This window comes from Scyliorhinus torazame, chromosome 9, assembly GCF_047496885.1.
Source record: "Scyliorhinus torazame isolate Kashiwa2021f chromosome 9, sScyTor2.1, whole genome shotgun sequence".
Taxonomy (NCBI): domain Eukaryota; kingdom Metazoa; phylum Chordata; class Chondrichthyes; order Carcharhiniformes; family Scyliorhinidae; genus Scyliorhinus; species Scyliorhinus torazame.
Window position 1 is genome coordinate 53,726,338 of NC_092715.1, and position 23,938 is coordinate 53,750,275.

The window sequence follows — 23,938 nt, forward strand, 5'->3', positions numbered from 1 at the left end:
CCTGTGCTCCCAGTGACTATGGGCCTGTGCTCCCAGTGACTATGGGCCTGTGCTCCCCGTGACTATGCGGGCTGTGCTCCCATTGACTATGCGGGCTGTACTCCCAGTGACTATGGGGCCTGTGCTCCCAGTGACTATGGACTTTCGCTCCCAGAGACTATGGGCCTGCGCTCCCAGTGACTATGGGGGCCTATGCTCCCAGTGACTATGGGGGCTGTGCTGCCCATGACTATGGGGGCTGTGCTGCCAGTGACTATGGGCCTGTGCTGCCAGTGACTATGAGCCTGTGCTCCCAGTGATTATGGGCCTGTGCTACCAGTGACTATGCGGGCTGTACTCGCAGTGACTATGCGGGCTGTGCTCCCAGTGACTATGGGGCCTGTGCTCACAGTGATTATGGGCCTGTGCTACCAGTGGCCAGGGGCCTGTGCTCCCAGTAACTAAGGGCCTGTGCTATAGTGACAATGCGGGCTATGCTCTCAGTGACTCTGGGGCCTGTGCTCCCAGTGACTATGGGCCTGTGCTCCCAGTGACTATGGGCCTGTGCTCTCAGTGACTATGGGCCTGTGCTCCCAATGGCTATGGGGCCTGTGCTCCCAGTAGCTAGGGGCCTGTGCTCCCAGTGACTATGGACTTGTGCTCCCTGTGACTATGGGGCCTCTTCTCCCTGTGACTATGTGCTTGTGCTCCCAGTGACTATGGGCCTGTGCTCCCAGTGACTATGGGGCCTGTGCTCCCAGTGACTATGGGCCTGTGCTCCCAGTGACTATGGGGGCTGTGCTCCCAGTGACTATGGTGCCTGTGCTCCCAGTGACTATGGGACCTGTTCTCCCAGTGACTATGGGGCCTGTCCTCTCAGTGACTATGGGGCCTGTGCTACCAGTGACTATGGGTCTGTGCTCCCAGCGACTTTTGGTCTGTGCTCCCAGTGACTATGGGTCTGTGCTCCCAGTGACTATGGGCCTGTGCTCCCAGTGATGATGTGGCTGTGCTCCCAGTGACTATGGGCTTGTGCTCCCAGTGACTACGCGCCTGTGCTCCCAGTGACTATGCAGGCTTTGCTCCCAGTGACTATGGGTCTGTGCTCCCAGTGACTTTGGGTCTGTGCTCCCAGTGACTATGGGTCTGTGCTCCCAGTGACGATGTGTCTTTGCTCCCAGTGACTATGGACCTGTGCTCCCAGTGACTATGGGGGCTGTGCTCCCAGAGACTATGTGCCTGTGCTCCCAGTGACTATGGGCCTGTACTCCCAGTGACTATGTGGGCTGTGCTCCCAGTGACTATCGGCCTGTGCTCCCAGTGACTATGGGCCTGTGCTCCCAGTTACTATGGACTATGCTCCCAGTGACTATGGGCCTGTGCTCCCAGTGACTATGGCCCTGTGCTCCCAGCATCTATGGGCCTGTGCTCCCAGTGACTATGGGCCTGTGCTCCCAGTGACTATGGGCCTGTGCTCCCCGTGACTATGCGGGCTGTGCTCCCATTGACTATGTGGGCTGTACTCCCAGTGACTATGGGGCATGTGCTCCCAGTGACTATGGACTTTCGCTCCCAGAGACTATGGGCCTGCGCTCCCAGTGACTATGGGGGCCTATGCTCCCAGTGACTATGGGGGCTGTGCTGCCCATGACTATGGGGCCTGTGCTCCCAGTGGCTATGGGCCTGTGCTCCCAGTGACTATGGTGCCTGTGCTCCCAGTGACTATGGGACCTGTTCTCCCAGTGACTATGGGGCCTGTGCTCCCAGTGACGAGGGGGCCTGTGCTCCCAGTGTCTATGGGTCTGTGCTCCCAGCGACTCTGGGTCTGTGCTCCCAGTGATGAAGTGGCTGTGCTCCCAGTGACTATGGACCTGTGCTCCCAGTGACTATGCGGCCTGTGCTCCCAGTGACTATCGGCCTGTGCTCCCAGTGACTATGGGAGCTGTGCTCCCAGTGACTTTGGGCCTATGCTCCCAGTGACTACGGGCCTGTGCTCCCATTGACTATGGGCCTGTGCTCCCATTGACTATGGGCCTGTGCTCCCAGTGACTGTGGGCCTGTCCTCCCAGTGACTATGGGACTGTGCTCCCAGTGACTGTGGGCCTATGCTCTCAGTGGCTATGGGCCAGTGCTCCCAGTGACAATGGGCCTGTGCTCCCAGTGACTATGGGGGCTGTGCACCCAGCGACTATTGGGGCTGTGCATCCAGTGACTATGGGGGCTGCGCTCACAGTGACTCTGGGGGCTGTGCTCACAGTGACTGTGGGGGCTGTGCTCCCAGCGACAATGTGCCTGTGCTCCCAGTGACTATCGAGGCTTTGCTCCAATTGACTGTGGATCTGTGCTCACAGTGACTATGGGGGCAGTGCTACCAGTGACTAGGGGGCCTGTGCTCCCAGTGACTATGGGTCTGTGCTCCCAGCGACTATGGGTCTGTGCTCCCAGTGATGTAGTGGCTGTGCTCCCAGTGACTATGGACCTGTGCTCCCAGTGACTATGCGGCCTGTGCTCCCAGTGACTATCGGCCTGTGCTCCCAGTGACTATGGGAGCTGTGCTCCCAGTGACTTTGGGCCTATGCTCCCAGTGACTACGGGCCTGTGCTCCCATTGACTATGGGCCTGTGCTCCCATTGACTATGGGCCTGTGCTCCCAGTGACTGTGGGCCTGTCCTCCCAGTGACTATGGGACTGTGCTCCCAGTGACTGTGGGCCTATGCTCTCAGTGACTATGGGCCAGTGCTCCCAGTGACAATGGGCCTGTGCTCCCAGTGACTATGGGGGCTGTGCACCCAGCGACTATTGGGGCTGTGCATCCAGTGACTATGGGGGCTGCGCTCACAGTGACTCTGGGGGCTGTGCTCACAGTGACTATGGGGGCTGTGCTCCCAGCGACAATGTGCCTGTGCTCCCAGTGACTATCGAGGCTTTGCTCCAATTCACTGTGGATCTGTGCTCACAGTGACTATGGGGGCAGTGCTACCAGTGACTATCAGCCTGTGCTCCCAGTGACTATGGGCCTGTGCTCCCAGTGACTATGGGCTTGTGCTCCCAGTGACTACGGGCCTGTGCTCCCAGTGACTATGCAGGCTTTGCTCCCAGTGACTATGGGTCTGTGCTCCCAGTGACTTTGGGTCTGTGCTCCCAGTGACTATGGGTCTGTGCTCCCAGTGACGATGTGTCTTTGCTCCCAGTGACTATGGACCTGTGCTCCCAGTGACTATGGGGGCTGTGCTCCCAGAGACTATGGGCCTGTGCTCCCAGTGACTATGGGCCTGTACTCCCAGTGACTATGTGGGCTGTGCTCCCAGTGACTATCGGCCTGTGCTCCCAGTGACTATGGGCCTGTGCTCCCAGTTACTCTGGACTATGCTCCCAGTGACTATGGGCCTGTGCTCCCAGTGACTATGGCCCTGTGCTCCCAGCATCTATGGGCCTGTGCTCCCAGTGACTATGGGCCTGTGCTCCCAGTGACTATGGGCCTGTGCTCCCCGTGACTATGCGGGTTGTGCTCCCATTGACTATGTGGGCTGTACTCCCAGTGACTATGGGGCCTGTGCTCCCAGTGACTATGGACTTTCGCTCCCAGAGACTATGGGCCTGCGCTCCCAGTGACTATGGGGCCCTATGCTCCCAGTGACTATGGGGGCTGTGCTGCCCATGACTATGGGGCCTGTGCTCCCAGTGGCTATGGGCCTGTGCTCCCAGTGACTATGGACTTGTGCTCCCTGTGACTATGGGACCTGTTCTCCCAGTGACTATGGGGCCTGTGCTCCCAGTGACTATGGGGCCTGTGCTCCAAGTGACTAGGGGGCCTGTGCTCCCAGTGATGATGTGGCTGTGCTCCCAGTGACTATGGACCTGTGCTCCCAGTGACTATGGGGGCTGTGCTCCCAGTGACTATGGGCCTGTGCTCCCAGTGACTTTGGGTCTGTGCTCCCAGTGACTATGGGTCTGTGCTCCCAGTGACGATGTGTTTTTGCTCCCAGTGACTATGGACCTGTGCTCCCAGTGACTATGGGGGCTGTGCTCCCAGAGACTATGGGCCTATGCTCCCAGTGACTATGGGCCTGTACTCCCAGTGACTATGTGGGCTGTGCTCCTAGTTACTATCGGCCTGTGCTCCCAGTGACTATGGGCCTGTGCTCCCAGTTACTATGGACTATGCTCCCAGTGACTATGGGTCTGTGCTCCCAGTGACTATGGGCCTGTGCTCCCAGTGATGATGTGGCTGTGCTCCCAGTGACTATGGGCTTGTGCTCCCAGTGACTACGGGCCTGTGCTCCCAGTGACTATGCAGGCTTTGCTCCCAGTGACTATGGGTCTGTGCTCCCAGTGACTTTGGGTCTGTGCTCCCAGTGACTATGGGTCTGTGCTCCCAGTGACGATGTGTCTTTGCTCCCAGTGACTATGGACCTGTGCTCCCAGTGACTATGGGGGCTGTGCTCCCAGAGACTATGTGCCTGTGCTCCCAGTGACTATGGGCCTGTACTCCCAGTGACTATGTGGGCTGTGCTCCCAGTGACTATCGGCCTGTGCTCCCAGTGACTATGGGCCTGTGCTCCCAGTGACTATGGACTATGCTCCCAGTGACTATGGGCCTGTGCTCCCAGTGACTATGGCCCTGTGCTCCCAGTGACTTTGGGTCTGTGCTCCCAGTGACTATGGGTCTGTGCTCCCAGTGACGATGTGTCTTTGCTCCCAGTGACTATGGACCTGTGCTCCCAGTGACTATGGGGGCTGTGCTCCCAGAGACTATGTGCCTGTGCTCCCAGTGACTATGGGCCTGTACTCCCAGTGACTATGTGGGCTGTGCTCCCAGTGACTATCGGCCTGTGCTCCCAGTGACTATGGGCCTGTGCTCCCAGTTACTATGGACTATGCTCCCAGTGACTATGGGCCTGTGCTCCCAGTGACTATGGCCCTGTGCTCCCAACATCTATGGGCCTGTGCTCCCAGTGACTATGGGCCTGTGCTCCCAGTGACTATGGGCCTGTGCTCCCCGTGACTATGCGGGCTGTGCTCCCATTGACTATGTGGGCTGTACTCCCAGTGACTATGGGGCCTGTGCTCCCAGTGACTATGGACTTTTGCTCCCAGAGACTATGGGCCTGCGCTCCCAGTGACTATGGGGGCCTATGCTCCCAGTGACTATGGGGGCTGTGCTGCCCATGACTATGGGGCCTGCGCTCCCAGTGGCTATGGGCCTGTGCTCCCAGTGACTATGGTGCCTGTGCTCCCAGTGACTATGGGACCTGTTCTCCCAGTGACTATGGGGCTTGTGCTCCCAGTGACGAGGGGGCCTGTGCTCCCAGTGACTATGGGTCTGTGCTCCCAGCGACTATGGGTCTGTGCTCCCAGTGATGAAGTGGCTGTGCTCCCAGTGACTATGGACCTGTGCTCCCAGTGACTATGCGGCCTGTGCTCCCAGTGACTATCGGCCTGTGCTCCCAGTGACTATGGGGGCTGTGCTCCCAGTGACTATGGGCCTGTGCTCCCAGTGACTTTGGGTCTGTGCTCCCAGTGACTATGGGTCTGTGCTCCCAGTGACGATGTGTCTTTGCTCCCAGTGACTATGGACCTGTGCTCCCAGTGACTATGGGGGCTGTGCTCCCAGAGACTATGGGCCTATGCTCCCAGTGACTATGGGCCTGTACTCCCAGTGACTATGTGGGCTGTGCTCCTAGTTACTATCGGCCTGTGCTCCCAGTGACTATGGGCCTGTGCTCCCAGTTACCATGGACTATGCTCCCAGTGACTATGGGTCTGTGCTCCCAGTGACTATGGGCCTGTGCTCCCAGTGATGATGTGGCTGTGCTCCCAGTGACTATGGGCTTGTGCTCCCAGTGACTACGGGCCTGTGCTCCCAGTGACTATGCAGGCTTTGCTCCCAGTGACTATGGGTCTGTGCTCCCAGTGACTTTGGGTCTGTGCTCCCAGTGACTATGGGTCTGTGCTCCCAGTGACGATGTGTCTTTGCTCCCAGTAACTATGGACCTGTGCTCCCAGTGACTATGGGGGCTGTGCTCCCAGAGACTATGTGCCTGTGCTCCCAGTGACTATGGGCCTGTACTCCCAGTGACTATGTGGGCTGTTCTCCCAGTGACTATCGGCCTGTGCTCCCAGTGACTATGGGCCTGTGCTCCCAGTTACTATGGACTATGCTCCCAGTGACTATGGGCCTGTGCTCCCAGTGACTATGGGCCTGTGCTCCCCGTGACTATGCGGGCTGTGCTCCCATTGACTATGTGGGCTGTACTCCCAGTGACTATGGGGCCTGTGCTCCCAGTGACTATGGACTTTCGCTCCCAGAGACTATGGGCCTGCGCTCCCAGTGACTATGGGGGCCTATGCTCCCAGTGACTATGGGGGCTGTGCTGCCCATGACTATGGGGCCTGTGCTCCCAGTGGCTATGGGCCTGTGCTCCCAGTGACTATGGGACCTGTTCTCCCAGTGACTATGGGGCCTGTGCTCCCAGTGACGAGGGGGCCTGTGCTCCCAGTGACTATGGGTCTGTGCTCCCAGCGACTATGGGTCTGTGCTCCCACTGATGAAGTGGCTGTGCTCCCAGTGACTATGGACCTGTGCTCCCAGTGACTATGCGGCCTGTGCTCCCAGTGACTACCGGCCTGTGCTCCCAGTGACTATGGGAGCTGTGCTCCCAGTGACTTTGGGCCTATGGTCCCAGTGACTACGGGCCTGTGCTCCCATTGACTATGGGCCTGTGCTCCCATTGACTATGGGCCTGTGCTCCCAGTGACTGTGGGCCTGTCCTCCCAGTGACTATGGGACTGTGCTCCCAGTGACTGTGGGCCTATGCTCTCAGTGACTGTGGGCCAGTGTTCCCAGTGACAATGGGCCTGTGCTCCCAGTGACTATGGGGGCTGTGCACCCAGCGACTATTGGGGCTGTGCATCCAGTGACTATGGGGGCTGCGCTCACAGTGACTCTGGGGGCTGTGCTCACAGTGACTATGGGGGCTGTGCTCCCAGCGACAATGTGCCTGTGCTCCCAGTGACTATCGAGGCTTTGCTCCAATTGACTGTGGATCTGTGCTCACAGTGACTATGGGGGCAGTGCTACCAGTGACTAGGGGGCCTGTGCTCCCAGTGACTATGGGTCTGTGCTCCCAGCGACTATGGGTCTGTGCTCCCAGTGATGAAGTGGCTGTGCTCCCAGTGACTAATGGACCTGTGCTCCCAGTGACTATGCGGCCTGTGCTCCCAGTGACTATCGGCCTGTGCTCCCAGTGACTATGGGAGCTGTGCTCCCAGTGACTTTGGGCCTATGCTCCCAGTGACTACGGGCCTGTGCTCCCATTGACTATGGGCCTGTGCTCCCATTGACTATGGGCCTGTGCTCCCAGTGACTGTGGGCCTGTCCTCCCAGTGACTATGGGACTGTGCTCCCAGTGACTGTGGGCCTATGCTCTCAGTGACTATGGGCCAGTGCTCCCAGTGACAATGGGCCTGTGCTCCCAGTGACTATGGGGGCTGTGCACCCAGCGACTATTGGGGCTGTGCATCCAGTGACTATGGGGGCTGCGCTCACAGTGACTCTGGGGGCTGTGCTCACAGTGACTATGGGGGCTGTGCTCCCAGCGACAATGTGCCTGTGCTCCCAGTGACTATCGAGGCTTTGCTCCAATTGACTGTGGATCTGTGCTCACAGTGACTATGGGGGCAGTGCTACCAGTGACTATCAGCCTGTGCTCCCAGTGACTATGGGCCTGTGCTCCCAGTGACTATGGGCTTGTGCTCCCAGTGACTACGGGCCTGTGCTCCCAGTGACTATGCAGGCTTTGCTCCCAGTGACTGTGGGTCTGTGCTCCCAGTGACTTTGGGTCTGTGCTCCCAGTGACTATGGGTCTGTGCTCCCAGTGACTATGGGTCTGTGCTCCCAGTGACGATGTGTCTTTGCTCCCAGTGACTACGGACCTGTGCTCCCAGTGACTATGGGGGCTGTGCTCCCAGAGACTATGGGCCTGTGCTCCCAGTGACTATGGGCCTGTACCCCCAGTGACTATGTGGGCTGTGCTCCCAGTGACTATCGGCCTGTGCTCCCAGTGACTATGGGCCTGTGCTCCCAGTTACTATGGACTATGCTCCCAGTGACTATGGGCCTGTGCTCCCAGTGACTATGGCCCTGTGCTCCCAGCATCTATGGGCCTGTGCTCCCAGTGACTATGGGCCTGTGCTCCCAGTGACTATGGACTTGTGCTCCCTGTGACTATGGGACCTGTTCTCCCAGTGACTATGGGGCCTGTGCTCCCAGTGACTATGGGGCCTGTGCTCCCAGTGACTAGGGGGCCTGTGCTCCCAGCGACTATGGGTCTGTGCTCCCAGTGATGATGTGGCTGTGCTCCCAGTGACTATGGACCTGTGCTCCCAGTGACTATGGGGGCTGTGCTCCCAGTGACTATGGGCCTGTGCTCCCAGTGACTTTGGGTCTGTGCTCCCAGTGACTATGGGTCTGTGCTCCCAGTGACTATGGGTCTGTGCTCCCAGTGACGATGTGTCTTTGCTCCCAGTGACTATGGACCTGTGCTCCCAGTGACTATGGGGGCTGTGCTCCCAGAGACTATGGGCCTATGCTCCCAGTGACTATGGGCCTGTACTTCCAGTGACTATGTGGGCTGTGCTCCCAGTTACTATCGGCCTGTGCTCCCAGTGACTATGGGCCTGTGCTCCCAGTTACTATGGACTATGCTCCCAGTGACTATGGGCCTGTGCTCCCAGTGACTATGGGCCTGTGCTCCCAGCATCTATGTGCCTGTGCTCCCAGTGACTATGGGCCTGTGCTCCCAGTGACTATGGGCCTGTGCTCCCCGTGACTATGCGGGCTGTGCTCCCATTGACTATGCGGGCTGTACTCCCAGTGACTATGGGGCCTGTGCTCCCAGTGACTATGGACTTTCGCTCCCAGAGACTATGGGCCTGCGCTCCCAGTGACTATGGGGGCCTATGCTCCCAGTGACTATGGGGGCTGTGCTGCCAGTGACTATGGGCCTGTGCTGCCAGTGACTATGAGCCTGTGCTCCCAGTGATTATGGGCCTGTGCTACCAGTGACTATGCGGGCTGTACTCGCAGTGACTATGTGGGCTGTGCTCCCAGTGACTATGGGGCCTGTGCTCACAGTGATTATGGGCCTGTGCTACCAGTGACCAGGGGCCTGTGCTCCCAGTAACTAAGGGCCTGTGCTACCAGTGACAATGCGGGCTATGCTCTCAGTGACTCTGGGGCCTGTGCTCCCAGTGACTATGGGCCTGTGCTCCCAGTGACTATGGGCCTGTGCTCTCAGTGACTATGGGCCTGTGCTCCCAATGACTATGGGGCCTGTGCTCCCAGTAGCTAGGGGCCTGTGCTCCCAGTGACTATGGACTTGTGCTCCCTGTGACTATGGGGCCTCTTCTCCCTGTGACTATGTGCTTGTGCTCCCAGTGACTATGGGCCTGTGCTCCCAGTGACTATGGGGCCTGTGCTCCCAGTGACTATGGGCCTGTGCTCCCAGTGACTATGGGGGCTGTGCTCCCAGTGACTATGGTGCCTGTGCTCCCAGTGACTATGGGACCTGTTCTCCCAGTGACTATGGGGCCTGTCCTCTCAGTGACTATGGGGCCTGTGCTCCCAGTGACTAGGGGGCCTGTGCTCCCAGTGACTATGGGTCTGTGCTCCCAGCGACTTTGGGTCTGTGCTCCCAGTGACTATGGGTCTGTGCTCCCAGTGACTATGGGCCTGTGCTCCCAGTGATGATGTGGCTGTGCTCCCAGTGACTATGGACCTGTGCTCCCAGTGACTATGGGGGCTGTGCTCCCAGTGACTATGGGCCAGTGCTCCCGTGACTATGTGCCTGTGCTCCCAGTGACTATGGGCCTGTGCTCCCAGTGACTATGGGCCTGTGCTCCCAATGACTATGGGCCTGTGCTCACAGTGACTATGGCCCTGTGCTCCCAATGACTATGGGCCTGTGCTCCCAGTGACTATGGGCCTGTACTCCCAGTGACTATGTAGGCTTTGCTCCCAATGACAATGGGCCTGTGCTCCCAGTGACTATGGGCCTGTGTTCCCAGTGACTATGGGCCTGTGCTCCCAGTAATGAAGCTCCCCGTGACTATGGCCTGTGCTCCCAGTGACTAAGGGTCTGTGCACCCAGTGACTATGGGCCTGTGCTCCCAGTGACTATGGGCCTGTCCTCTCAGTGACTATGGGACTGTGCCCCAGTGACTATGGGGGCTGTGCACCCAGTGAATATTGGGGCTGTGCACCCAGTGACTTTTAAGGGCTGTGCTCCCAGTGACTATGGGGGCTGTGCTCCCAGTGACTATGGTGCCTGTGCTCCCAGTGACTATGGGACCTGTTCTCCCAGTGACTATGGGGCCTGTCCTCTCAGTGACTATGGGGCCTGTGCTCCCAGTGACTAGGGGGCCTGTGCTCCCAGTGACTATGGGTCTGTGCTCCCAGCGACTTTGGGTCTGTGCTCCCAGCGACTATGGGTCTGTGCTCCCAGTGACTATGGGCCTGTGCTCCCAGTGATGATGTGGCTGTGCTCCCAGTGACTATGGACCTGTGCTCCCGTGACTATGGGCCTGTGCTTCCAGTGACTATGGGCCTGTGCTCCCAATGACTATGGGCCTGTGCTCACAGTGACTATGGCCCTGTGCTCCCAATGACTATGGGCCTGTGCTCCCAGTGACTATGGGCCTGTGCTCACAGTGACTATGGGGGCAGTGCTACCAGTGACTATGGGCCTGTACTCCCAGTGACTATGTAGGCTTTGCTCCCAATGACAATGGGCCTGTGCTCCCAGTGACTATGGGCCTGTGTTCCCAGTGACTATGGGCCTGTGCTCCCAGTAATGAAGCTCCCCGTGACTATGGCCTGTGCTCCCAGTGACTAAGGGTCTGTGCACCCAGTGACTATGGGCCTGTGCTCCCAGTGACTATGGGCCTGTCCTCTCAGTGACTATGGGACTGTGCCCCAGTGACTATGGGGGCTGTGCACCCAGTGAATATTGGGGCTGTGCACCCAGTGACATTTAAGGGCTGTGCTCACAGTGACTATGGGGGCTGTGCTCACAGTGACTATGGGCCTGTGCTCCCGACGACTATGTGCCTGTGGTACCAGTGACTATAGGGGCTTTGCTCCAATTGACTGTGGATCTGTGCTCCCAGTGACTATGCGGCCTGTGCTCCCAGTGACTATCGGCCTGTGCTCCCAGTAACTATGGGCCTGTGCTCCCAGTGACTATGGGCCTGTGCTACCAGTGACTATGGGCCTGTGCTCCCAGTGACTATGGGCCCGTGCTCCCAGTGACTATGGGCCTGTGCTCCCAGCGTCTATGGGCCTGCGCTACCAGTGACTATGGGCCTGTGCTCCCAGTGACTATGGGCCTGTGCTCCCAGTGCCTATTGGCCTGTGCTCCAGTGACTATGGGCCTATGCTCCAAGTGACTATGGGCCTGTGCTCCCAGTGACTATGGGACTGTGCTCCCAGTGACTATGGGCCTGTGCTCCCAGTGACTATGTGCCTGTGCTCCCAGTGACAATGGGCCTGTACTCCCAGTGACTATGGGGGCTGTGCACCCAGCGACTATTGGGGTTGTGCACCCAGTGACTATGGGGGCTGTGCTCACAGTGACTCTGGGGGCTGTGCTCACAGTGACTATGGGCCTGTGCTCCCAGCGACTATGTGCCTGTGCTCCCAGTGACTATCGGGGCTTTGCTCCAATTGACTGTGGATCAGTGCTCACAGTGACTATGGGGGCAGTGCTACCAGTGACTATCAGCCTGTGCTCCCAGTGACTATGGGAGCTGTGCTCCAAGTGACTATGGGCCTGTGCTCCCAGTGACTATGGGCTTGTGCTCCCAGTGACTACGAGCCTGTGCTTTACGTGAGTTTGGGTCTGTGCTCCCAGTGACTATGGGTCTGTGCTCCCAGTGACTATGGGCCTGTACTCCCAGTGACTATGTGGGCTGTGCTCCCAGTGACTATGGGCCTGTGCTCCCAGTGACTATGGGCCTGTGCTCCCATTGACTATGGGCCTGTGCTCCCAGTGACTTTGGGCCTGTGCTCCCAGTGACTATGGGCCTGTGCTCCCAGTGACTATGGGGGAAGTGTTACCAGTGACTATGGGTCTGTACTCCCAGTGACTATGGGCCTGTGCTCCCATTGACTATGGGCCTGTGCTCACAGTGACTATGGGCCTGTGCTCCCAGTGACTTTGGGCCTGTGCTCCCAGTGACTTTGGGCCTGTGCTCCCAGTGACTATGGGGGAAGTGTTACCAGTGACTATGGGTCTGTACTCCCAGTGACTATGTGGGCTGTGCTCCCAATGACAATGGGCCTGTGCTCCCAGTGACTATGGGCCTGTGTTCCAAGGGACTATGGGCCTGTGCACCCAGTGATGAAGCTCCCCGTGACTATGGCCTGTGCTCCCAGTGACTATGCGGGCTGTGCTCCCATTGACTATGGGGCCTGTGCTCCCAGTGACTATGGACCTGCTCTCCCACTGACTATGGGCCTGCGCTCCCAGTGACTATGGGGGCCTGTGCTCCCAGTGACTATGGGGGCTGTGCTGCCAGTACTATGGGGGCTGTGCTGCCAGTGACTATGGGCCTGTGCTCCCAGTGATTATGGGCCTGTGCTACCAGTGACTATGCGGGCTGTACTCCCAGTGACTATGCGGGCTGTGCTCCCAGTGACTATGGGGCCTGTGCTCACAGTGATTATGGGCCTGTGCTACCAGTGACCAGGGGCCTGTGCTCCCAGTAAGTGAGGGTCTGTGCTACCAGTGACTATGGGGGCTATGCTCCCAGTGACTATGGGGCCTGTGCTCCCAGTGACTATGGGGCCTGTGCTCCCAGTGACTATGGACTTGTGCTCCCAGTGACTATGGGGCCTGTTGTCCCTGTGACTATGTGCCTGTGCTCCCAGTAACTATGGGCCTGTGCTCCCTGTGACTATGGTGCCTGTTCTCCCAGTGACTATGGGGCCTGTTCTCCCAGTGACTATGGGGCCTGTCTTCACAGTGACTATGGGGCCTGTGCTCCCAGTGACTAGGGGGCCTGTGCTCCCAGCGATTATGGGCCTGTGCTACAAGTGACTATGCGGGCTGTACTCCCAGTGACTATGCGGGCTGTGCTCCCAGTGACTATGGGGCCTGTGCTCACAGTGATTATGGGCCTGTGCTACCAGTGACCAGGGGCCTGTGCTCCCAGTAAGTGAGGGTCTGTGCTACCAGTGACTATGGGGGCTATCCTCCCAGTGACTATGGGGCCTGTGCTCCCAGTGACTATGGGGCCTGTGCTCCCAGTGACTATGGGGCCGCTGCTCCCAATGACTATGGGGCCTGTGCTCCCAGTGACTATGGACTTGTGCTCCCAGTGACTATGGGGCCTGTTCTCCCTGTGACTATGTGCCTGTGCTCCCAGTAACTATGGGCCTGTGCTCCCAGTGACTATGGTGACTGTGCTCCCAGTGACTATGGGGACTGTTCTCCCAGTGACTATGGGGCCTGTCTTCCCAGTGACTATGGGGCCCATGCTCCCAGTGACTATGGGCCTGTGCTCCCAGTGACTATGCGGCCTGTGCTCCCAGTGACTATGGGCCGCTGCTCCCAGTGACTATGGTGGCTGTGCTCCCAGTGACCATGGGGCCTGTGCTCCCAGTGACTATGGAGGCGGTGCACCCAGTGACTATGGGGCGGTGCTCCCAGTGACTATGGGCCTGTGCTCCCAGTGACATATGGGCCGTTGCTCCCAGTGACTATGGAGCCTGTGCTCCCTGTGACTATGGGCGTGTCCTCCCAGTGACTATGGAGCCTGTGCTCTCAGTGACTATGGGCCTGTGCTCCCAGTGACTATAGGGCCTGTTCTCCCTGTGACTATGTGCCTGTGCTCCCAGTAACTATGGGCCTGTGCTCCCAGTGACTATGGTGCCTGTGCTCCCAGTGACTATGGGGCCTGTTCTCCCAGTGACTATGGAGCCTGTGCTCTCAGTGACTATGGGCCTGTGCTCCCAGTGACTATGCGGCCTGTGCTCCCAGTGACTATGGGCCGCTGCTCCCAGTGACTATGGCGGCTGTGCTCCCAGTGACCATGCGGCCTGTGCTCCCAGTGACTATGGAGGCGGTGCTCCCAGTGACTATGGGGCGGTGCTCCCAGTGACTATGGGCCTGTGCTCCCAGTGACTATGGGCCTGTGCCCCCAGTGACCATGGAGCCTGTGCTCCCAGTGACTATGGGCGTGTGCTCCCAGTGACTATGGAGCCTGTGCTCTCAGTGACTATGGGGCTGTGCTCCCAGTGACTATAGGCCTGTGCTCCCAGTGATTATGGGCCTGTGCTCCCAGTGACAATGGAGCCTGTGCTCCCAGTGACTATGGAGCCTGTGTTCCCAGTGACTATGGAGCCTGTGCTCCCAGTGACTATGGGGCCTGTGCTCCCAGTGACTATGGAGCCTGTGCTCCCAGTGACTATGGGGCTCCCAGTGACTATGGTTCCCCTGCTGGGAACGTGGAATTGATGGATTCCATCTTCTTGAAGTTACAGTTTTTCTTCTTCTTAATTCTTAAATCTGCTAACATCCGTCAGATATTGAGAACTTGGAATTTGCCTGATTTAACGTATTTAGTACGTTTAGGCCTCTTTTTTGATCTGGCCTCATGAGTCACTTCATCTCCTTTTGGTGAAAATGAGGATATTCACCTGCATTTTTCTCACCCTATTTTTTCCTCCATGGGTTTTAGGTTCAAAAATTAACTTTAATCTCTTAGCTCATCCCTACTCTGATTGCAGGAAGATACTTTGAAAGACACATACCAACAAACCAACCATCATCACACTTCTCCATTACATCAACAAGATCTCCTTCCTTGAGCTCCAGCTCATCCTCATTTCTCGGGTTGTAGCTGTACATGGCTTGGTACCTTTGAGAAAGTTCAGAAGAAAAAGTTTAAATTTAGCCCACCCGCACCTCTCACTTTATCTACAATTCCAAGTAAACTTAACGGAAATTCAGTACGATTAAACTAAATTGCATTATCAATCTTGAACGATCTGGGGACAGGCTATCGAAACGGCCAATGGGATTCTAGCCTATAAACATTGGCGCAGAGAATAGAAACAGAAGTGATCATGAATTTTCAGAAGACAATGGTTAAGCCACAATTGCGGAACAGTGTGCAGATCTGGGAATCTCATCAGGGAACGGATAATGTAGATGTAGAAAAGGTACAGCAAGGATTTACTAAAATGATCTGGAGAATCGGCTGAGAAAAAAGGGACGTATTCATTGGAACAAGGAGGATATGTGGTCTGCAATTGCGTTTTTAAAACTATCGTGAGTTGTTTTGAGGAGAAATGTCATGAAAAATTGTTTTTTTCATTCATTCATGGGATGTGGGTGTCACTGGCTAGGCCAGCATTTATTGCCCATCCAAAATTTCACTTGAGAAGCTGGTGGTGAGCTGCCTTCTTGGACTGCAGCAGTCCATGTGGTGTAGGTATACCCACAGGGCTGTTAGGGAGGGAGTTCCACGATTTTGACCCAGCAACAGTGAAGAGACAGCAATATAGCTCCAAGTCAGGATGAGAGAGGAAACTCCAGCTAGTGGTGTTCCCATGTGTCTGCCACCCTTGTCCTAAGATGGTAGTGGTTGTGGGTTTAAAAGGTGCTGTCTAAAGACCTTTGATGAGTTCCTGCAGTGCATCTTGTAGATTGTACACTGCTGCCATTGTGCGTGGGACCCTGTGGTGGAGGCAGTGAATGTTTGTGGAAGGGGTGCCAATCAAGCAGGCTGCTTTGTCCTGGATGGTGTCAAGCATCCTGAGTGTTGTTGGAGCTGCACTCATCCAGGCAAGTGGAGAGCATTCCATCACACTCCTGGCTTGTGCCTTAAAGATGGTGGACAGTCTTTGGGGAGTCAGGAGATGAGTTGCATGCTGCAGTATTCCTAATCTCTGACCTGCTCTTGTCGCCACAATATTTATATGACTAGTCCAGTTCAGTTTCTAGGCAATGGTAACTCCCAGGATATTGATAGTGGGGGATTTAGCTTGTTGGAAATGGCCATTGCCTGGGACTTGGGTGGTATGAATGTGACTTGCCACTTATCAGCCGAAGCCTGAATATTGTTCTGGTTGTGTTGCATATGAACATGGACTGCTTCAGAATCTGAGTCATCACGAATGCTGCTGAACATCGTGCAATCATCAGTGATCATCCCCACTTCTGACTTGAGGATGGAATTGAGGTCATTGATAATAATAAATAATATTAATCTTTATTGTCATAAGTAGGCTTACATTAACACTGCAATGAAGTTACCATGAAAATCCCCAGTTGTCACATTCCGGCGCCCGATCGGGTACACAGAGGGAGAATTCAGAATGTCCAATTCACCTAGCAGCACGTCTTTCGGGACATGTGGAAGGAAACCGGAGCACCCGGAGGAAACCCACTCAGACACAGGGGGAACGTGCAGACTCCGCACAGTGACCCAGGCTGGGAATCAAACCTGGGACCCTGGTGCTGTAAAGCAACAATGCTAACCACTGTGCTACCATGCTGCCCGTGCTGATGTAGCAGCTGAAGATGGTTCGGCTGAGGTCACTACCCCAAGGAAATCCTGCAGTGATGTCCTGGAACTGAGATGATTGACGGTCCTTTGTGCCAGGTATGACTCCAACCAGTGGAGAGATTTCCCCCCCGATTTCCATTGCCCCCAGGCCTCCTTGATGCCATACTTACTCGGTCAAATGCTGCCTTGATGTAAAGGCAGCTTTACATCAGTTGGTAAATCAACAACAAAGAATGTAATTTCAGGACTATCACTAAAAGGAATTTCAGACAGAAGGTTACTTAGAACCTGAAATTAATTATCGTGGGGCGGCACGGTGGCTCAGTGACTAGCACTGCTGCCTCACGGTGCTGAGGACCTGGGTTCGATCCCGGCAGTGGGGCACTGTTAGTGTGGAGTTTGCACACTCTCATGTCTGCGTGGGTATCACCCCCACAACCCAAAGATGTGCAGGGTAGGTGCATTGGCCACGTTTAATTGTCCCTTAATTGGAAAAAAAATAATTGGGCATTTTTTTAAAAATTAATTAATTATCGCAAAGATCCCTTTTACGGAGACTACATTATAATTTAAAAGGTAAATGGAGGCATATCTGCGAGCACAGATTATGAAAAGATACAGGGAAAGGAGTTAGGGTCCATTCCTGCTTATAAGTCAACATCTGTTGAGGTGTAAGGGCCACAGAGCCTCATCCTATTCTTCTACATTCCCAATGTATAAAGAAATGGATGGTACATGTGCACTCTATAACACAGGGTCCGAGTAAACGTCTCTTGTGACATTTGTGGAATTCGAACAATAAATTTGGATATCTTGGCTCTTGGTAGAGCAGAAGTGCTATTCCTGTTCTCTTTAGTTTAACAGTAACAGTGCCTTTAAGAATTCAAATAACTTCCCCATGATTTGGCAGCATTGACCCAAGGAGAATACAAGTAATAGGTCTGTTCTAGGTTCGACCTATTTGGCTGTGGAAGTAACTTCATGCTTGGAGGCAAAAAGGTTTCCATATTAACCTCAGCAGGTGAAGTGGGTAGAAATAGGAAATCCCGTTGCTGGTACTGAAACCAAACACTGGCAAGTGACTTCAAAATCACCACACAGAGGAATCATTCTCCACCAGACCTGAGAGTGGTCTCACACCCTCTGTTTGATCTGTTCCCTGAAGCGGAATTACACAATTTGCAGGCTCTTCTCTGCATTCTTCAAAGGACGTTGCATCCTCCACACAGTGAGTTGGATTCCCATCCTCGAAATGGGTAGTGGGAGTCGGGACAATTCCTGGCTTGGCCTGCCTCAGGGTAAAGTGCCCACAACGATTGGATTTTCGTTGTGGGGATGATGGGTGCAGCCTGCAGTTGGACCAGCTGATCCGGGATGAAAATTTGGAGGCAGCCACAGAGGCTGCTGGTTGCCGAGGCTGACTGTTTAAAAGGTTCACTTCAGTGCTGTGGGACTTGTTATAATAATAAGATAAAGGCCATCCAGCCCTTATAGCCCCCTCCAAACCACTGCCACCCCCACTACCCCACTCTCTGGATGCCACATCCATGCCACCTCATGTACCTTATTCACACAGCATGGTCGTTCATGCCCCATTTATCAATGTATGCCTCCCCAATTACACGCCATTGCCCCTCATTCACCCTATGCCAAGCTATATCCCCCACCCATCCTCTATTGACCCTTCATGCTGCCCATGCCAAGCTATGGCATTTCCATGACCATTCACCCACTATTCACTGCATAAAACTAATGAAGGCTCTCGTGTAAAGAAAAATTCAAAAAGAAGTTTGACTGATAACTTTCCACTTTCTTAAAAGGAAGCTTTTTACTACAGTCCATTCATAGTGTAAATCACCCAAATGATTTAAAGTTACAACAGCAGAAACTGTAAGCACTTGAAACCTCTTTATCTTGTGTCAATACTGTTATGACAAGAGCACGTCAGAGTCTGGGAATTCTGCAGAGAGTAACTCATCTCTCCTAAAGTCTGTCCACCATCTACAAGGCACAAGCGAGGAGGGGTATAGAATGCTCTCAACTTGCCTGGATGATTGCAGCTCCAACAGCACTCAAGAAGATCTGCTCTATCCAAGACAAAGCAACGTGCTTGATGGGTACCCTATTCACCACTGCAAAATGCACTGGAGAACTTGTCAAGGCTCCAACAAAAGTACCAGGTGAGGCCTGTACCAGTTCGACGGACAGGGCAGCAGATGCATGGGAACACCAACGCCTGCAAGTTCCCCTCCAACTCACACACGATCCTGACTTGAAACTATATTGTGCTACCTTCACTGTTACGGAGTCAAAATCCTGGAACCCCCCTCCCTAAAAGCACTCTGGGCGTACCTACACCACATGAACTGTAAAGGTAGCAAGAAGGTAGATCACCACCAATTTCTCAAGTGCAATTAGGAATGGGTAAAAATTGCTGACCTTCCCACAAGAATGAATAAAAAACTCCTTGCATTTATAAAGCCCTTTCACATCATCAGGATGTTCCAAAGCACTCAACAGATCAGGAGTTCTGGCTCTGTGTAAGATGGGACCTGCACAGGCCAGTCAGGTTTCATCTAAATAGAATTGGGACTGAATTTCTTATGGGGTAATTTACTACTGCTACTGGGGAGGGCTTAAATTAACTTGACATGGATGTTGGCACCAGGAGAAAATATTGGAGAGCAATACCAAGGTGCACAGAAGACTGGGAGAGATGGATAGCACGAGAGTAGGGAGTAGCAAGTTATTAGGTGGGTTCAGAGTAAGGGAGAAAGTAATAAAGTTGACATCAGGGTTACAGTGCATGGAAGTGTGGTAAACAAGATTGATAAGTTACAGGCATAGATTGCCATGTGGAATTACAATGTTGTGGCTCTAACAGAGACATGGGTCATAGAGGCAGAACTGGGTATTAAATATTCCTGCATGCAAGGTGCTCATGGAAGATAGGAAAGGAAACAAAGGTGAGGGATGGTGGTATTGATTAAGAAGGGCATTACAGTGATGGAGAGTGAGCATATCACAAAGGGGCCAAGGACAGAAGCTGGGCGAAATTCTCCATTTGGGAGACGAATAAGTGTTGACTGAATTGAGTGCGGTTCACACCCTCATTGGGGGTGCTATTTGTGGAGCAATTCAGGACATGCTGATAGGCTAAGACTCTGCAGGATGAATGCCACCCAATTCCCAGCCCAGCGGGCATTCTACCCGCAGGGGCCGGATTTAGCACCAAAGAGCCTGGCAGCTGGAGCTGTGTTAAGCGCTCCACTTACCACACACTCATTGCAACCACCAAGGTGGCTCAGAGAAGACCTGCCCCCCCGAGGTCAGGAATCTGAGGTGGACCCATGGCCCCATGCCAGTGAGTGGAGGGACACCCTCTTCCCCAGGGTGGGCCGCAGACTCAAGGCTGTCCTCCTGTACACTGCGTGGGAGGCGGTTGAGACAGCTGGTGATCCGGAGGGTTTGGGGGTCACCAATGAGTCCTCCACCCTGAGAGAGGCAGAGAACCGGGGGGGGGGGGGGGGCGGGGGTGTTCCGTAGGCCGTGGTGCAGGTGTCCTCTGGTTGGGGTGAGCTCTGTTGATCCCCTGCTTCCTCTGCAATGGGACAGCACTGGAGTGCCAACACCAGTTGGGCTCCTGATTAAGCTTGGCCCTTGATGATACAGCTGGGGTATGATGGTGTCCAGAGGAGCGGCCTGGGTGGGCTCCCAGACGACCAGAGGCCTTCTGAGCATTTAAAGGACACAGGCAGCACTCAGCAGTGTGAGCAGTTGAGGAGAAACTACTTCTCCCAAAAGGTTGTGAATCTGTGGAATTCGCAACTCCAGTGTGCTGGGTGGATGCTGGGACAGTGAGTAAATTTAAGGAGGAGTTAGACAGATGTTTTAATTGGTAATCGGTCGAAGGGTTATGGAGAACAGGCAGGATGGTGAAGTTAAGCTCAGGATGAGATCAGTCATTATCGAATGGCGGAGCAGAATTAATGAGCCAAATGGGCTAATTCTGCTCCTATATCTAATGAACTTACGAGCAGCCAGGAGCCTATAAGTAGCACCAAAGGGGTGCATTTAAAAGACAGATCGCAGCAAGAGCGGTCTGAGCCAGGCCACCCCGATCCCGAGGGACACACACCAAGTTCACGGACATGGCACTACGTCACTAACCGGGCATCAATCCCGCAGCAAGCCCAACAGTTTTTAACGGGTTTTCAGTGTTTTTTTTAGCCTCCCCTCCCCCTCCGCAGCATGGCGCCCAGTCCATGTTTGTAAATACTTGTAGTAATTCACCCCCGCCAGACTTCCATCTGAGAGGAGTGGAGCATCACAGAAGGGTGGAGCATACTGTGTCCAACCGGCTAATCACATTTAATACCCGCAAATGCCATTTTGCATGGCGCTGCTTGCACAAGGCGTTAACCTCATTTTCGCCCCAGCGAGAAGCCAGTATGGCGCCCGAATTGGTGCTGGACGTGGACCTGGATTTAGGTTGGACGCCCAATTGTGGTTCACATTTGTAGTGTCACGAGGTGGAGAATTCTGCCCTCTATTTGGCTAGAGCCAGGAACCAAAAAAGATGTTTGGGGTAGTCTACAGATTACCAAAAAAATGGAAAGCGTGTAGAGGAACAAATTTGCAAGGAAATTACAGAAAGGTACAAACATTATAGAATAGTTATAATGTGGGACATTGATCATCTGAAAATAGACTGGAATAGTAGTTGTGAAAAGGGGAGAGTGGGAGTGTGTTCATGAACATTTTTTACAACAGTATGTTTCCAGTTCAATGAGAAGGGAAGCACTGTTGGACCTGGTTCTTGGGATAAGCTGGGCCAAGTAGATCAATTCTCTGGAGGATAACATTTAGGAGACAGTTTTAATTGTATCACAAGGTTTAGGGTGGCAATAGAAAAGGACAAAGGACTATCCATTGTAATAATAATTAACTGGGGGAAAGTCAACTTCAGTAGGGTAAGGTTGGAAGCAAAGGTTGGCAGGAAAAGCGGTAGATGAACAATGGGCTACCGGAATGTGGCGACTAGAGGTTTTTCACAGTAACTTCATCAGAAGCCTACTTGTGACAATAAGCAATTTTCTTCTTTTCTTTCTTTCTTCAAATGCGAGGGAGTTCGAGCACAGTCATGGTAAGTTCTTTCGAAAGAGAAATGTTGGGGAAACAAATCTATAGCTCCCTGGCTGATAAAAGTGAGGGAGATTAAGCATCTTATGATAAATGTCAGCGGGATAATAAAATGGAGAAGCAGGCCGAAAACAGAAGGTTCAGAGGGGAAATGACCAATAAGAGAAGCAAAGAGGAAGCATGAAAAGAGGCATAATATAAAAAGGAATCCCAATCTCTTCTACAGACGTATGAATAGTAAAAAGGTGTTAAAAGAGGATTGGGGCCCACTCGGGACCAAAAAAGGAATTCACGGATGGAGGCAGAGGGATTGGTTGAGTTATTAAGTGAATACCTTGTGTCATGTGAATGTCCCTTTAAGAGAGGTTTGGTCTCTTATCATGTGACTTGTAGCATGGCTTCAGTGATGTCATTTTGTAGGTGGAGCTGGGCTGTCAGTGGAGAGGGTTTTTTTTTTGTTTTCAGTTTTTGTTTGGTTGCTTTGGACTGCAGAAGGAGAAAGAAGTGTTTTCCTTGTTTTCATTTCAAAAGCTGTCCAGTGATGAGCACATTGGAGTGTGGCAAACTGCCTGGGTAATTTTTAAAGATAGAGTTGCTTTCCGGAAGACGTTTGAAACTGCTAGTTGAAACTGGATCAGAATTCAGGGAAAGGACCAGTCCCAGTCAAGTGAGAATACAGTGTGCTGGGCCACACCCTTGAAAGGGGTTTTGGTTTAATGGATTTTGTTATTGAATTGGAACAGTTAAGGGGGAATTCATAAGTGTTATACATGGATTACTGCAGCTGTGTGGTGTCTTTCTGTTTGTAATTGATAAAAAATTCTTGCTGTATTTTTATATATATATATCTATATATGTTAACTACAGTCTTAGAATAAACCTTGTTTTGATTAAAGCGCCGAGGAAGTCTGATGAATCACACCTGAAGCGAAGGCTTTTGTGGTCATCTAAGCCAAATTCAAGGGCAGCACGGCGGCGCAGTGGATTAGCCCTGCTGCCTCACGGCGCTGAGGTCCCAGGTTCGATCCCGGCTCTGGGTTACTGTCCGTGTGGAGTTTGCGCATTCTTCCCGTGTTTGCGTGGGTCTTGCCCCCACAACCCAAAGATGTGCAGGCTAGGTGGATTGGCCACGCTAAATTGCCCCTTAATTGGAAAAAAATAATTGGGCACTCTAAATTTATAGAAAAAAAATATAAGCCAAATTCAACATAAAGGTTACAGGTCAGGTGAACTTCATAATACACTTTGGAGTTTCTAAGCCCTGGCCCATAACACTTGCATGACTTTACCAAGTAAGAGGATGTTGCCCAGCCATGGTGGAGAAGGATTTAAAATTCATAAGGAGGTGGTATTAGATAGCTGTCTATACTTAAAATTGATAAAACACCAGGACCAGGTAAGATGTAACCAAGGACATTGAGGGAAGTGAGAGTGGAAATTAAGGAGGCACTTGCCATAGTTTTTTAGTTTTCCTTAGAGTCACGGATGGTTCCAGGGGACTGGATGATTGCAAACATTACATTGTTCAAAAAACAGTGTAAAGATAAGCCCAGCAACTGCAGGCCAATCAGTTTAGTTTCAGTGGTTGGGGAGCCTCTAGAAACAATAATTTGGGACAAAATTAATAGTCACTTGGACAAATGCAGGTTAATTAACAAAATCCATCACAAATCTGTTAAGGAAGGATTTTGTTTCACCAACTTGTTGGAGTTTTTTTGAAGAGGTAATGAGGGTGATGCTGTTGATGTTATGTACACGGATTTCCAGAAGGCATTTGATACAGTGTCATATGGAAGCAAAGTTATAGCTGATGCAACTAAAAGTGACAGTAGCAACATGGAAATTGTTGAGTGACAGGAACCAGCAAGTAACGGTTAATAGATGCTGTTTCTGCTGGAGGAAGGCCAGATATAGAGTTCCCCAGAGGTCAGCGTTGGGAACATTGGTTTTCTGGATATAGACCTTAGTGTACCAGGCACAGTTTTAAAATAGACAGAAAATAGGAGCAGGAAGAGGCCATTTGACCCTTCGAGCCCGCTCCACCATTCATTATGATCATGGGTGACAATCCAACTCAGTAACCTGTTTCTAATTCCCCCCATATCCTTTGATCCATTTACCCCAAGAGATATATCTAACTCCTTCTTGAAAACATACAATGTTTCGGCCTCTACTGGTTCTGTGGTGGTAGACTCCACAGGTTCACCACGCTCTGGTTGAAGAGATTTTCCCTCATCCCAGT

At 53.4% G+C, this 23,938-nt stretch overlaps 1 protein-coding gene across 25 annotated transcripts in view; it reads right to left on the reverse strand.

Moving 5' to 3' along the window:
• LOC140429207 (sorbin and SH3 domain-containing protein 2-like) overlaps window positions 1-23,938 on the reverse strand; it is a 1,121,994-nt gene that overhangs the window by 88,405 nt on the left and 1,009,651 nt on the right. For 24 of the 25 annotated variants that reach the window (XM_072515921.1, XM_072515920.1, XM_072515899.1 and 21 more), the window contains one exon: window positions 14,795-14,901. The exons of the other annotated variant lie outside the window; for it this stretch is intronic. In XM_072515921.1, coding sequence (XP_072372022.1) covers window positions 14,795-14,901 — 107 coding nt within the window. The remainder of the gene's footprint in view (window positions 1-14,794; window positions 14,902-23,938) is intronic. 25 annotated transcript variants of the gene reach the window in all.